We start from the raw sequence: 15,737 nt of genomic DNA on the forward strand, positions 1-15,737 counted from the left end.
GGGTTATGGAATTGGCGGAACAAACCCCGTCGGAGGCTGTCCGCCGGCCACAGTGGCCATCAGAGTCGATAATATGGGTAGGGTTTTGGTAGGCTATTGTAGAGAACATTTTTATCGGCAAAAAAAATCGTTCGAGCAATTCTTGGCGTTGTCCAAACCTTAATTTTGAGCTTACCCTAGCCGTCTTATTTTCAGATTCATGAAATAAATCTTCACTTGCCAGAAAAAATATATGTTATCTATGCATGCCGCTAAAAAATCTTATCTAATAAAACAAATAATGTGAAATCAGAAATATCCAAACACCGACCAAAAATCCAGTTTTAAATATTTCTAAAATAAAACCCTAAAACGGTAGCCCACTGTAAGAAGAAAAACTCTGAATCTGAGCCGTCCACCTCTTCATCCAACGGTGCGTACCATCACAGTCCTCGTACTTATCACTCCCCGTTTTCTTCCTTCACTGTTCAGTGCACTAACAAACACTCTCTCTAAAACCCCGTCTTCAGTGATGACCTTTTTCCATCTGATCAACTTAAATTGATGCTCTGCCCGTCCGAAACTAGCTTAAATATTTAAACTATTACAAGTTCTGGACATAAAATTTAATTTAAGTAGATCCATATTTTTGCGCTACATTTGGAGTTTTGGAGGTATAATTTTATGTCAATGTTGTATATGCAATGATTAGTAATAATTATTCAAAAATGATATCGGAATCAATGGTAGGAGGAAGCAACGATTATAGAAGGCAGAATGATGGAGAGAGAGGGCATACCATGTTCCGAAGTGATTCTGCTCCGCCGACTGTTGAAGGTGTTTCAGAAGAGGAATTAAGGAGTGATCCAGCCTACATTGCTTACTACCGCTCCAATGTGAACCTTAACCCTCGCCTTCCGCCACCTCTTCTCTCCAAAGATGTCTGCCGCTTTGCCCACCGTCTGCCATTAGGAGATACCAGAAAATTAGATGACAAGAACGAATGGCGCGGAGGAGATGGACTTATTGGATTACGTGGCCTCGGATTAGGAAGCCACCAGAAAAGCGTGGCTGAGATGATTCAGGTGCAACAGAAATGGAAAATACAATAACATATGTTTGAATGTATTGGTTTCTAAACAATTTCTGTTGGTATCTGTTATATAATTTGTTGTGCCTGTTTAGTAGATTTTGAAACATTATTCCTGTTTATAGAGGTTGTTGAATGCTTTACGTTAATATCGCTTTCTGCATCTCAAACATTGTAATAACATGCTTATTATGTTTGAAAGGTTGTAGCTGTCTGCATTTTTGGATATGTAGCATTACTGTGTGTATTCATGTGTTGGTTTGATTTTCCTCGTCGGAATTGTGACTTCTTTAACTAGATGTCATAATTGTTTTTCTTGATTGTCAAAGTGTGTTAATTAGTATTTTATAACGTGTGAAGTTTTTCCACCAGTGCGTTTTGGCTACCTTGGACACAAAAGGAAAAAAAAGGAGGTATACATAGTTAAAACGTATACTCTTGGATTTTATCAGCTTAAAAGCTAGTGGTCCGAGGATCCAGCTCGTGTCTGTTAATTGTTGTTGTGAATTGTCTATAGTGTAGACTTGTCGTTTCTGAAATCTTTTGAATTGACTTTCTAATTTCTTATGTCGGCTTGATTTCCTGTTATTGAGTCTCTATAGTTCTCATTTCTTACAACCAAGTGGCGGATTCAGGATTTTCGTTAAGGGGTTCGAAAAATAAATATGTAGTGTCTGGGATTTGAACTTGGATCCCAAGGTGAATTTTGAACCCCCTTAATCACTGAGACTACCTCTAGCCTTGTGTTTAGGGGATTCAAAATCTATATATGTACATAAAAAATAAAAAAAAATTACCTTATATATACAGTGTAATTTTTCACCAAGGGGGGTCGGCTGAACACCCTCAACCCCTCCTAGATCCACCTTTGCTAACAACAATTTTTCTTTATTGAGTTGGAGCCTCACATTTGTAGTCGAGGGTATCTTGGACTCTTTCAGGCTAGTTTTGTTGGTGAGATATTCACAGTAAATTATTTTTCTTGATTTCGAGGATATTGGTCAAAAGGGCTTCTGCAATTGTGTAATCCTTTCTGTAGTGCCTTTGTACATTTTGTCGGCTTTATAATTTAAACCTGTCCTAGTATTCAATTACTCCAGCTTTTTCAACTGGACAGCATGTACTTGGGTATAGCAGTCAATGCCATGTTATTAAAAGCGAAAAGGGCAAAAAAAGCTCTAAGGTCAGCTGGGGCTTTAAGCGCAAAGCGCAAATAAAGTGTGGGCTTTAATGAAAAAAGGCGCAATGGTGTAAATAATACAAATATAGATATGTTTAGTCCAAGACTACTAATAATAAGCATGAACAACAAATATATGGACAAAGAAATTATAAAAACATTACGATAAAGTGAATTATCAATTATCTAGTGTCACCTCTTCAAGAGAGGCTCATTGTCAAGGAAAAGTATGTCTTAGAGCCTTGTTGATGACACTGAAGCGCAAATAAAGTGAGGCGAAGCGCTCAACATGTTTTGAGCCTCGCTTCAGGGCTTAAGCGCGCCTTTGACAACACTGGTCAATGCATCATCATATTTTTTAGGATGGGGATGTTGTGTGTCAGACACGTGTTTTGAATAGAGTCAAACACCTTCGCTTGTTCTATTTCCAGTTTCCTAACAGAGAAATGGCTCCTCATACCAATGCCAATAAATGTCTTTTTTCCTTTTTTCACCGGTACTGCTTAATGTCATGGTACACCTGTAAAAGATTGTTTTATCATCACATAGCGTCGCAAAAAAAAAAAAAAAAATGTTGATCAAAAAAAGATTGTTTTATCACTTATTTTGGTGACTATGGTCTGAGTTTGTTATTGACAATTCATGTCATTGTTAGTGATGTTTTGATGTACCTTGAGAAACCTGGAATTACTTTGAATCATTACTCATTAGTAATTGCTACCAAGAGAGACTTGCATTCTTTGATCAATAATATATGTAATCCGATCATATCTTATATCTTTGTAGAGCAATTCGTAAAGGTCTATAATTTTCTTACTGAGCAATGCAATTTATCTAGTTTTTACGATTGTTTTTTTAGTGTGCTTGCAAGTGTTTTTTGTTATTCTTCGTCTATTCAGCTTGTTGCTACACGAGTTCCTTTTTCTTTCTGCTTACTTTCATCTAAAGGGCTTTGGGTATATTGTTCTGAGACTTATTTGGAAATGTAGGATGGTGTGAATCACACAACATCTACTTCGAGGCATTCATCTCGGCCAGCTAGCCGTGCATTTGATGATGTGGTAGATCCTTCTGAGTCCCAATTTGCTCATCTTCATCGCGAGTTGGCATCTTTGGATGCATTACATTCTCAGGCAAAGATTCAAGGCACATCTGCACTCCAAAAAGTCAACACATCAGGCTCTCAATCTTATGCTTCTGCTTTGGGTGCATCATTGTCACAAAGTACCACCTCTGACCCTCAGCTTGTAGCTAGACCTAGTCCTCGTATTCCTTCTGCTGGAGGAGGGAGGATAAGCTCACTAGACAAAAGAAACCTAGATGTCCCTAACGCATCAGAAAACATTTCATCTAATATGGGGGAGCATGCTGATCTGGTAACTGCATTTTCTGGCATGGGTCTGTCAGTGAATGGTATGGGAGATGAACGAAAATATCAAAATGCTCAAACTCATAATGAGATTGACTATCATCAGAACCTCTTTCATTTGCAGAAGGATCAAAATCCTATGAAGCAGCATTCCTATTCGAACAAGTCTGAATCAGTTCAGTTTCATAGATCTGCATGTTCCTCTGCCCCTTCATACTTGAAAGGGCTTTCTACCCCAACTCTCAGTAGTGGAGGAAGTTCACCATCTCAATATCCAACTGTTGATAGTCCTAATTCAATGTTTTCTCCATATGTTTTAGGAGGTTATGGTATGAACCCTTCATCACCACCGATGTCGGAAAACCAACTTGGTGGTGGTAATTTTCCTTCAGTTTTTGAAAATATTGCTGCTGGGGCAGCAATGAGTGCCTGTGGAATTGATCCTAGAGCAATTGGAGGAGGCCTGAATTTGGGTCCTAATCTGTTGGCTGTTGCTGCTGAATTGCAGAACATTAATAGACTTGGTAATCAAACCTCAGGTGGTTCGCTGCAATTGCGTCAGATGGATCCCATGCACCTTCAATACTTGAGATCAACCGAGTATCTTGCTGCTCAGCTATCAGCTGTCAATGACCCAACTGTTAACAGGGAATCTCTAGGCAATTCCTACATGGATTTGCTCGAGCTTCAGAAAGCATATATTGGGGAGCTGCTTGTGTCTCAAAAATCACAGTATGGTTTTCCTTGTCTTGGAAAATCTGGTGGCTTCAATAATGGTTTCTATGGTAATCTAGCTCTTGGTGTTAATATGTCGTATCCTGGAAGTCCTTTGGCTGGTGCAGCACTTCAGAATCTCCCCTTTGGGCCTGGTAGTCCAGTGAGATATGGGGAACCGAACATACATTTTCCTTTAGGAATGAGGAACTTATCTGGTGTAATGGGAGCTTGGCATTCTGACTCTGGTTCTAACTCGGGAGAAAGGTTTGCTTCTTCGTTATTAGATGAGTTTAAGAGCAACAAAAGCAAGTGTTTTGAGTTGTCGGAGATTGAAGGCCATGTTGTGGAGTTCAGGTAAACTTTACTCTTATACTTTGTTCTTCCATTTCACCTGGACTTTTATAAGTTCATAAGTTGATCGAATGTCTTCTGTTATCAGCGCGGACCAGTACGGAAGCAGGTTCATTCAACAGAAATTGGAGACTGCTACCACAGAGGAGAAGAACATGGTCTTCTGTGAGATTATGCCACAAGCTCTCTCATTGATGACTGATGTGTTCGGTAATTATGTGATCCAAAAGGTATGATGTCTTTTTCGCTAGCATTTTTGGATGTTCTTGTTAGCCTAAGTCAATATTTGGCGTATCTTGTTGTTCACTTTGTGAGCGAAATGCTCTGAATCATAAGGAATCAGAAACATGATCTTATTTGTTCTCTTTTTTCTTTCTTTTTCACTTTTTCAGTTTTTTGAACATGGAAGTGCATCGCAGATTAGAGAACTAGCTGACCAGCTCAATGGGCATGTACTAACACTTTCTCTTCAAATGTATGGTTGCCGAGTGATCCAGAAGGTATTAATTGTGTTTGTAATATTATCTGTTCATAATTAAACATTACAAGTTTCCAATTTTTTATTTATTTTTTTAATTTTTTTTATCTGTTCATAAATTGATCGCCATACCATCTTTCGTGCTCTCTTTTATAATCTGGATTTGTTACATTTTCTAATTCACTATAATGTATGATGTGTAGTGTCATTCAGGATGATATTTATCTCATGTTCCTTATATGTCCTTTTAAAAGCCTGTTTGCCAAGCTGCCAAAACTGCTTATGCTTAGAAGCGCTTTTGTCAAAATAACTTTTCAGAGAAGTACTTTTGGAGAGTTGCAATTTTGCGTAAGGTAGAGGTAAGGTCTGCGTACACTCTACCCTCCCCAGACCTCACTTTGTGGGATTTCACTGGGTATGTTGTTGTTGTTGTAGTTTGTGTTTGGCCAATTCATTTGAGAAGTGCTTTGTCAATATTTGATAACCAAATTGTGTTTGACCAATCTTTTCACAAAGTGCTTGAGTGTCAAATAACGAAAGAACTAGTATCAAGGTCATATTACAATTAGTATTATGTAAACATAGAAATAAATTTAAAATATTCATTATGGAAAACTTAATTAAATTTTCTATTTTATACTTAAAAATTAAATGAAGGTACGACAACGCAAGAACACATGCTCTTTCATATGTGTAAATACGCCCTAGACAAAATTGCGGCAAAAGTAGAAACTGGAGATGATTTAACTGATATACTACAAAAGAAGAAAAGAAATCATACCTCGTGAAAATTGTTTGATTTTGGCGATTAGCTTTGTTATTTCAAAGAGGCGAAGAAGAGGAAGAAGAGAATAAACAGTAGAAAAGGAAAAGAAAAAGGGTGTCTTATTTATAGCTGGATTGATGAGGAGGACAAGGATAAGGAATGATAGAAACAAAAAAGGAAAAGGAAAAGGTTATTAAATTAAAAGGATAGTTTAGTAAATATAATTTTTTTTTTTTGATTAAGCACCGGGTGTCCGAGTCTCTTTGAGCCCCGACTAATCCCGGGGGTGCACAGGCCCTCGGCAAGGAGTTTCCCGCAAGTGCACCACGGGTAATTCGGGGGTTTCCCCGATCCGATGGCCCTCGAAATTGTTTGCACCCGGCGGGTTTCGAACTTGAGACCTTGAAAGGGAGCACCCCAAGGCTCAAGTCAATTGCCACCAGGCCAACCCCTGAGGGTTTAGTAAATATAAATTTACAGTAAGAATATTTTTCCTTCTGTTCCTTCTGCCTTTGTTATTTCAAAGAAGAAGAGAGGAAAAAGAGAAGAAACGGTAGAAACAAAAAAGAAAAAGGAAATCGTATTTATAGTTCAGAGACTATCCCAAAAAGGACGAGGAGAAGGATGAGGAATGGTAGCAACACAAAAGGAAAAGGTTAAATTAATAATGGATAATTTGGTAAATATAAATTTATGGTAAGACTATTTGTCTTCAAAAAATTAATTTTCTTGGTCTGCCTTTGTTATTTCAAAGAGGAAGAAGAGAAGAAACGACAGAAGAGAAAAAGAATAAGGAGATTGTATTTATAGTTGAGAGACTATTCCAAAGAGAATGAGAAGGAGAAGGATACGAAATGGAGAAACAAAAAAGGAAAAGAAGAAGGTTAAAGTAATAAGGGATAGTTTGGTAAATATAAATTTATAGTAAGAATGTTTTTGTCTTGAGAAAATTAAATTTCTGCTTCCGCGTCTTGGCAGAAGGCAGAAATGTAGCTTCCTCCACAAAAGCAAAAACCTTTTCTACTGCTGCTCAAAAGCATTTCTCCGTTTTGGCCCAACACCTCAAATCTCAAAAAAGTGCTTTTTTTGGGGAAAAACAAAGGAGAGCACTTTTAGCCTCCCAAAAAACCTGGCAAACAGGCTATTCGTTTTGTTTTCTCCTGGCTTATGTGTGGTAATTTAGCAAGTAATGTCAGTTGAGAACTTGAAATCACAAACTGATGTAGTTAAATTAGGCCTTCCTTTCGAAACTCCAGTCATTTGACAAATTGAAAGGCTTTGCTGCTGTTGTTTCAATTTCCCATCACTATTTTCTGATTTTTCTTTTAATGTTTGTCTTTTCCCTTCTCTGCATATTTCTTTCCCTTCTTCCTTGTCTTTAAAAATGTTGTATTTTTGCGATGGAAACCTGCTAGATGATTACCATAGCTATTACTGAAAAAATAGTTTTAATTCGTTTTGGAGAGAATTATGTCACTGTATTGGCTATGTATTGCTAGAGCAGTGGAAAAAGTTGACATCCTTGCAACTTGGCTATTCTCGTGGCATGTAAAGCGGAATCTCATTTCTTTATAAGCTGAATTACTGGGGCTATCCTATCCTATCATCCTATGGTAGATTGTCTCCCCTGGAAGCTACATTAGCTGCTTCTTGTCCTTGTTAAAAATGGGTATACTATGTGATAAGGAACTGAACGTCCAAAATATTTCTTGTTTCCTATGATCGGACTGTTATGACATAACACCTTTCTTTCTCAAATAATACGCAAAGTTCTTGTCTTAGTATGCCAAAATTCACTTTACCAAGAAAATGGAAACCGTCTAAGCTGATTTTTGTATTTAGTTAATGGCATACCCTTTGTAAGTTTGGAAAGTTGATACCATCTTGGTCTAATACGAACGGAATGGTTTTGAATTGTTATATGAAACTGTTGCCTGCTACAATATTGACTTTTAGGGTTCACTGGTGTCCAAAGGCTTCCGATAGGGTGGCCTCGTTTCCTGTCTCTAATTGCATTGCTCTAGAACTATTGATGCTGTATTTATGGATTTGTTGATTGGGCTTAGGTCTGAATTCTGTACTTAGTGTCTCACCGAATGGAAATTGGCATATTTATAATCCAATGTACACAGCTTCTATGCATCATACTGTTATAAGGATTTCTTCTATGGCACTTCAGTGCTAAATATTTGAGGTTCTCTCTTTTCTTATGCCCTCTTGAATATGTCAGGCCGTAGAGGTGGTAGATCTGGATCAGCAAACCAAAATGGTAAGAGAGCTTGATGGTCATACTATGCGCTGTGTTAGAGATCAGAATGGGAATCATGTTATCCAGAAGTGTATCGAATGCATTCCAGAGGATGCCATCCAGTTTATCGTTTCCACATTTTATGATCAAGTTGTGACATTGTCCACCCATCCATATGGATGTCGGGTGATACAGGTCAAAACTGAATTGCTTGTAAACTTTTATTTTTCTTCGGTGTTCTGTGTCCACGGGATGATTTTTATTTCAATTTACTTTCTCATGACAGAGAGTCTTGGAACATTGCCATAATCCTGAAACACAGAACATTGTGATGAAGGAGATTTTGCAATCTATTTGCATGCTGGCGCAAGATCAATATGGGAATTATGTCGTTCAGGTCTGCTGCATATCTCAACTTCCATAGCTCATTACCAATGTGATGTTTCAAGATTGCTAATTTACCAGAAGATGTGAACTAGTCTATTAAAGCTTAAAAAACCATCACTTCTTTTCCATGCTGGTTTCTTTTTTTTTTTTTTTTTTTTTGGAAAAAGATTGGTACATCCAACTTTTTGGGGTTTAATTTATTCATCTGTTAGATAGTGCATTGTGGGGAAGGCCTTTTCTGAAATACCACCATTCTTTATATTTAAGGACTTTTCATTTGTCTCTCATTGAGCCAAATAAATGAAAATTGATGCTAACTCTTGTTTAAATTCCATGTTGACTGGTGTACAATTTTTATTTGTAAAGTTTATGCATTCTCATTATTGGCAGATCTTAGCAGTTTCCATTTGCCATACTAGAATGCATTCTCATGTCTCAATGTTGTACAGTTGATAAGAATTGGACCGAGGTCATTGGCTTTCCCATTTTGGGGGGTTGGGTAGAGGGATTTATTCTGTCATAATGTCTTTGCTTAGATGTTCGACTACTCCCCTAGTACTGATATGTTTTGTAACAGCATGTTTTGGAACATGGAAAGCCAGAGGAGCGCACTTCTATAATTAATAAGCTGACGGGGCAGATAGTTCAGTTGAGCCAGCAGAAATTTGCCTCAAATGTTGTAGAGAAGTGTTTAACCTTTGGAACTCCTGAAGAACGCCAAACCTTGGTGGATGAGATCCTTGGCTCCGAAGATGAAAATGGTCCTCTTCAGGTTTGTTAGTTTTGAGAAGCTTCTTTCACTAGTGGTATGCTCAAGCTTACTTAAGTGTTCTCTGTACTTTTGGCTGTCTAATATAAACCACATCAACTCAGATGTAATTGCTTTGCTTTGGTGGCCTTGAGCTTTAGTGTAGATGGTTTTCTGAGAACAAATACTCCTTGTTCACAAGCACTCGGCCTAATGCGCAGCTTGGGCTTTTCCAATGGGGTGGGGGAGGGTTGTCCTTCTTCTTGTGCTAATTAACATGATTGAGTAAGCTTTTTGAACCCTCTGGGATGCATTTCTTTCAGTTTGTTGGTTTGCTAAGAGTTGGTTTGCTAAGAGTACTTCAAATTGAAAATACTACTGGCTCCTTTTAGAGCATGGCTGTGGGTGATCCTAGCTACTAAAGATCCTAGCTACTAAAGATAGAGCATATCTAAAGTGGTAGCAAAAGGAGGAGATCTTTTAGCTCTTTATTTCATTATTTAGTTAAAAGACTTTCTTTTCATTTGTATCTGCGTGGGAGAAAAAATAGCGGTAATTATACAGATAGAGGGACAGCTGTAACATAACATTGAGAAAAATGTAAAACAGAAAATATAGAAATCAATTGTTGACTTAAACAAAGAAACAAAATACTAAGTTCACGTCTAACATAAGTAAACAAATTATGGAAATGATTCATATAAAAGTAGAAGATGCTAATAGAATAGGTATGGTTGGACCACGAAACTTTTTGTATCTATCTTATTGAATAATCTGTTAATATCTTTATTATTTTAGAATCTACTTTTGGTTGGTGGGATAAGAGTCAATAATTTCGGGATAGAATACAACAACAACATACCCAGTGTATTCCCACATGGTGGGGGTCTGGGGAGGGTAGTGTGTACGCAGATCTTACCCCTACCTTGGGAGGTAGGAAGGTTGTTTCCAATGGACCCCCGGCTCAAGAAAAGGTGCCAAGACAACAATAATAATAATAGGCAGTAATAGCAAAATTTCGGGATAGAATATGTGATTATTTTATCCCATGTTTTGCTGAACTTTTGATTCCGGGTTTAGCAATCCCGGAATTAGTCACACCACAATTGTGGTATCATTTACCTAATCTCGGAATTAGTCACACCAAAATTGTGGTATTATCAGTGTTTTAAAAGACGAGGGCGTAAGGCGGGGCGTTTTACGTCTGCCTCGGTGAGGCGTAAGCCCCGAGGCACGGAGCGTAAGCCCCATGGGGTTTTAATTTTTAGTATTTTATAAAATGATATAATTATAAGAAATACTTTTAAATAGGTGAAATAGTGTAAAAATTGAACAAAACTATAAATAAGTAATATATATATATATATATATATATATATATATATATATATATATATATATATATATATATATATATATATACCCAAAAAAAAAAAAAAAAAAACTAATTAGAACAATCTATTAGACGTCTCTCTCTCTCTCTATATATATATATATATATATATATATATATATATATATATATGCTCCACCCCCACAAAAAAACTAATTAGAACAATCTATTATACGCTACTTACAAGTACAAGTATCGCTCGTTACTTTTTGAGATAGTAAAAGACAAGATAAATAATTGAAAAGAACATATATTAGGCATTCTAGCAATAAAAAAGGTCTTGACTTTTAAATTTAATATTTCAGTTCCTTTTTAAAACATTTGAGTAATTACATGTTGACTTTTGAGAATTTGGGCATTATACTAAGGACTTATTTAACAAATTTCGTTTTAGTTTGAAGAAGTTTTCTGGGCTTACGCCCCAACACGCCCCAACAAAAAAACTCGCCCCAAAACGCCGGCGTACGCCCCGAATTGCTGGGCGTACGCCTTTTGGGACTTTCGCCCCGACCCATCGCCCTGGGGCATTTTTGGTACGCCTTGCCCCAAGGCTCGCCCCGGGGCTCGCCCCGAAAACGCCTTTTAAAACACTGGGTATTATTTACCACTCAATGTGTGATAACAATCCCGAGATTACTAGTCACGGGATAAAACACCAAAATGGCAAAGATGTTCTTCATCAAAGCTAATCTCAAACGCCTTTTAAAACACTGGGTATTATTTACCACTCAATGTGTGATAACAATCCCGAGATTACTAGTCACGGGATAAAACACCAAAATGGCAAAGATGTTCTTCATCAAAGCTAATCTCCCAAAGCTCTTTAAAAAAGTCAAGGTTAAAATTGGAAATAATACTTTATCCAATTTCTTTATGGTAAAACCAAACAAATGCTTTATATACCGTATATTCCGTTTTCAGTCCAATGAACCAAACATCTACCATATATCAACTAAATAATCCCGTCATTCTTTAATTTACGTAGTATAATCCCGGTATAACTTGTTCACCAACCAACGACCCTTAAATGAACAAAGGAAAAGAAAACTGTTCGAAGTGGCAAGATGGAGGATAGCTACTTTGTAAACCACATTTCTTCCATCAAATATGGTTATGGTGGAGATTTCATATGTTATCACTTTATGCCTGTTTTTCTTTCTTACCTTATGTATTCAAAATTTTATTTCAGAACTTATCGTGCATACTTCTTGGACATGGATAGTCGATTTCCTTATGTTTTATGGCAGTTACTATTTGTGGAGTCAAATAACTTCTTCTGTTCAATTATGATTTCTTTAAAAACATTTTTATTATGTTTAATTACAAAAATTGTTTTTTATAATACTTTGTGTATAGTTTCTAAGTATGTGATATTTATATTAAGAAGTAGGAATTGATGTCTAGATTCATGCTGAAAATTGCGTACTTTCACCTTGTACTCCAAACCCTATCAATTTTGTTTATGTGATGGAGAGGCTATTTGTGAGCAATTGTCTTTCAACTTCAGGCAGTAGGAAAACTATGTTGCTGGTATTCATAGGGAGCTTGTGTATTTATGATTTGATGTGCAGGTGATGATGAAAGATCAGTTTGCAAACTATGTAGTACAGAAAGTGCTGGAGACGTGTGATGACCAGCAGCTTGAACTAATTCTCAACCGAATTAGGATTCATCTAAATGCTCTGAAGAAATATACCTATGGAAAACACATAGTTGCCCGTGTAGAGAAACTAGTTGCTGCTGGAGGTATTCTTTCTTTTGCCTCCACTCTTCCTAGCTTATGATAACTCATGTCTTTACCCGACTGTTAAGACTGACATCTCATTTTATGTTCACGATGGGTTATCAATATTTCTTCCCTAGTTTACTCGATTTCTTCTCTAATTTTTGTTTTGCTATACTCTAGTTTTGTACTTGATTAAGCTGCCTTGCCCACTGCCCACCGTCAATTTTGGAACTTTGCACCTAATATTGGATTTGTTTATGACTGAATTGCAATAAATAAGTGGAAGTGCATTTCTAACTAGGTGTTGCATGTTTTGCAGAGAGGAGGATCAGCTTTCTGGCTTCGTATTCTGCTTAGATGGCATAGGAAGGAAACTGTACAGCTAACTGAGGCCAGGTTGAGTGTCCTTGTCTTTGTTCTGTTGTCTTAGATTTGGCTCTACCTGTTACCGTGGAGCATGTTAAAAAAATAAAAATGTTTGTAATACTTGAGTTGTACATTATTAGTTTGAGGTATACCTAGAGTTGGGTTAGCCATTCGGTGAGGCCCAGATGGTAAACATACCTGAGATAAAAGTAACTGTACAAGGGTGTAAAAAGTAAACTGTAGAGGTCTGTTCGTGACTGCTGCCATGTGCAGAGCACATGTTTTTTAGGTTAACATCATGTCTTCCAAATGTATGGGTAATTAATTATTTTCCTTTAAATAAAAGAAACCTTTTCTTCTAAACTGTTCACTGCACCAGATTTTCCTTTAATCATGGTAGTAGAATGCAAGTTTCTACATGGCCTTTTCATCTCCAATTTCCTTTTTTGGCAAGTCAATTTTTCTTTTTAAGAATTCAATGTGCATTTTTTGTAGGGAAAATGGTCAAATTTGCCCCTATGTGAAAAGGATCGATTTTATCCTCTGGTATACTATATGTACAAAAATACCCTCTTTTCTATTATATATAAGTGTCTTAAGAGGACTAACAGAGCATTCAATATTTATATCAGAAGCTATATAAATTGTACACTTTAATACAAAGAATGAATATTTGTATCAAAAGTTATATAAATTGTACACTTTAACCAACTATTTCTTTATCTCACGTGGACATATGTCATAGTATGAAATATTTATTCTCTTCTCATGTATACACGTATGCACTTCAATTTTAATTTTCGGACACATCTATTTCCTCCGTGCACTTTTACTTATTCACTTTTGACTTTTCACGTTCTTTAGGAATTAATAAATGAAGTGCACCCTCCGTCCCATATTACCTGACCAAATAAGTGTCTTAAGAGGACTAACACAAAAGATTCAATACTTGTACTAGAAGCTATATAAATTGTACACTTTGACACAGCAATGAATACTTGTACCAAAATTTATATAAATTGTACACTTTAACCAACTATTTCTTTATCCCACGTGGACATATGTCATAGTACTGAATATTTATTCTCTTCTCATGTATACACGTATGCATTTCGATTTTAATTCTCAGACACATTTATTTTCTCCGTGCAATTTTACTTGTTCACTTTTGACTTTTCACGTTCTTTAGGAATTAATAAATGAAGTATACCCCCCGTCCCATATTACTTGGCCACATTACTAAAAATATATGTCCAAATTACTTGTTCATTTACAAAATCAAGATAAAATTAATTAAATCGTTCTCATCTTAGCCTCTCCGTCCGATATTACTTGGCTACTGAATATTTATTATCTTCTCATGCATACACGTATGCACTTCAATTTTAATTCTCCGACACATTTATTTCCTCCGTGCACTTTTAGTTGTTCACTTTTGACTTTTCACGTTCTTTAAGAATTAATAAATGAAGTACTCCCCCCGTCCCATATTACTTGGCCACATTACTAAACTATTTTTTTTATCCCATGTGGACATATGTCATGATACTGAATATTTATTCTCTTCTCATGTATACACGTATGCACTTCAATTTTAATTCTCCGACACATGTTTACTTTTACTTGTTCACTTTTAACTTTTCACATTCTTTAGTAATTAATAAATGAAGTACTCTCTCGATCCCATATTACTTGGCCACATTACTAAAAATATATGTCCAAACAGTGTTTTAAAAGACGGGCGTTTTACGTCTGCTTCAGCGAGGCGTAAGCACCGAGGCACGGGGCGTAAGTTTCATGGGACTTTAATTTTTAGTATTTCATAAAAGGATATAATTATAATAAATACTTTTAAATAGGTAAAATAGCGTAAACATTTGAAGAAAACTATAAATATATGCTCCATCCTCACAAAAAAACTAATCAGAACAATCTATTATACGCTACTTACAAGCACAAGTGACTGCTCGTTACTTTTTTGAGATAGTAGAAGACAAGATAAATAATTGGAAAAGAACATATATTAGGCATTCTAGCAATAAAAAAAGGTCGTGACTTTTAAACTTAATGTTTCGGTTCCTTTTTAAAATATTTGAGTAATTACTAGTTGATTTTTGAGAATTTGGGCATTACATTGAGGACTTATTTAACAAATTTTGTTTTAATTTGAAGAAGTTTCTGGGCTTACGCCCCAACAAAAAAAACTCGCCCCAAACGCCCAGACGTACGCCCTGAATTGCTGGGCATACGCCTTTTGAGACTTTCACCTCGAACCATCGCCCCGAGACATTTTTGATACGCCCAGCCCATAGGCTCGCCCCGAAAACGCCTTTTAAAACACTGTGTCCAAATTACTTGTTCATTTACAAAACCAAGATAAAATTAATTAAATCTTAATTTTAATTTCTTTGTAACAATTCTTTTTATCTATAATTGTTAATATAAAAAATTATAATGTAACTAATTTACCCCTTATTAACATATTTTTTAATTAATTTAATAAAAATATTTTATTAGTTTTGCGTTTAAAAAATCCAATATATACAACAATGATTCTTATGTTTGGATCTGAACAGTTAATTAATTGAGATGGATATCAACTTGTCGGTATACATATAAGATATTAAAGAATTTAAGAGAAAAAATCTAGAATCAAAATATTAATTTCCCCTCATATTCTTACTAATTTTCTTTTTCATATCGATGAGCAACTTTCATTGTCATGACAATGAGAAAAAAGTCAGACTCTTTCCATCTCAAAGACTTAATTCCATCATTTTTTAACTATAACTAAAGTGATGGTACATAAAATACATTTTGTATATATTGCTATATATAACAACAATTAGAATGTTTTTAAAAGTTATTTACAAAATACAAACCTTAAAGACTGGCTAATCAAACTGACGGAGTTTAAGAAATAAATATAGACTTTTGAA

General features: G+C 36.0%; 1 protein-coding gene across 1 annotated transcript; it reads left to right on the forward strand.

Annotated features, from left to right (window-relative positions):
• Positions 1-356: 356 nt before the first annotated feature.
• Positions 357-13,161, forward strand: LOC132050267 (pumilio homolog 1-like). The gene is made up of 9 exons (XM_059441436.1): positions 357-1,064; positions 3,239-4,689; positions 4,775-4,916; positions 5,079-5,186; positions 8,161-8,373; positions 8,465-8,575; positions 9,143-9,337; positions 12,278-12,452; positions 12,752-13,161. Exons 1-9 carry the CDS (start codon positions 684-686, stop codon positions 12,787-12,789), a joined length of 2,814 nt encoding a protein of 937 aa, XP_059297419.1. The 5' UTR covers positions 357-683; the 3' UTR covers positions 12,790-13,161.
• The last annotated feature ends 2,576 nt before the right edge of the window (positions 13,162-15,737 follow it).

The sequence above is a fragment of the Lycium ferocissimum genome, chromosome 3 (assembly GCF_029784015.1).
Source record: "Lycium ferocissimum isolate CSIRO_LF1 chromosome 3, AGI_CSIRO_Lferr_CH_V1, whole genome shotgun sequence".
In the NCBI taxonomy this organism is placed as follows: Eukaryota; Viridiplantae; Streptophyta; class Magnoliopsida; order Solanales; family Solanaceae; genus Lycium; species Lycium ferocissimum.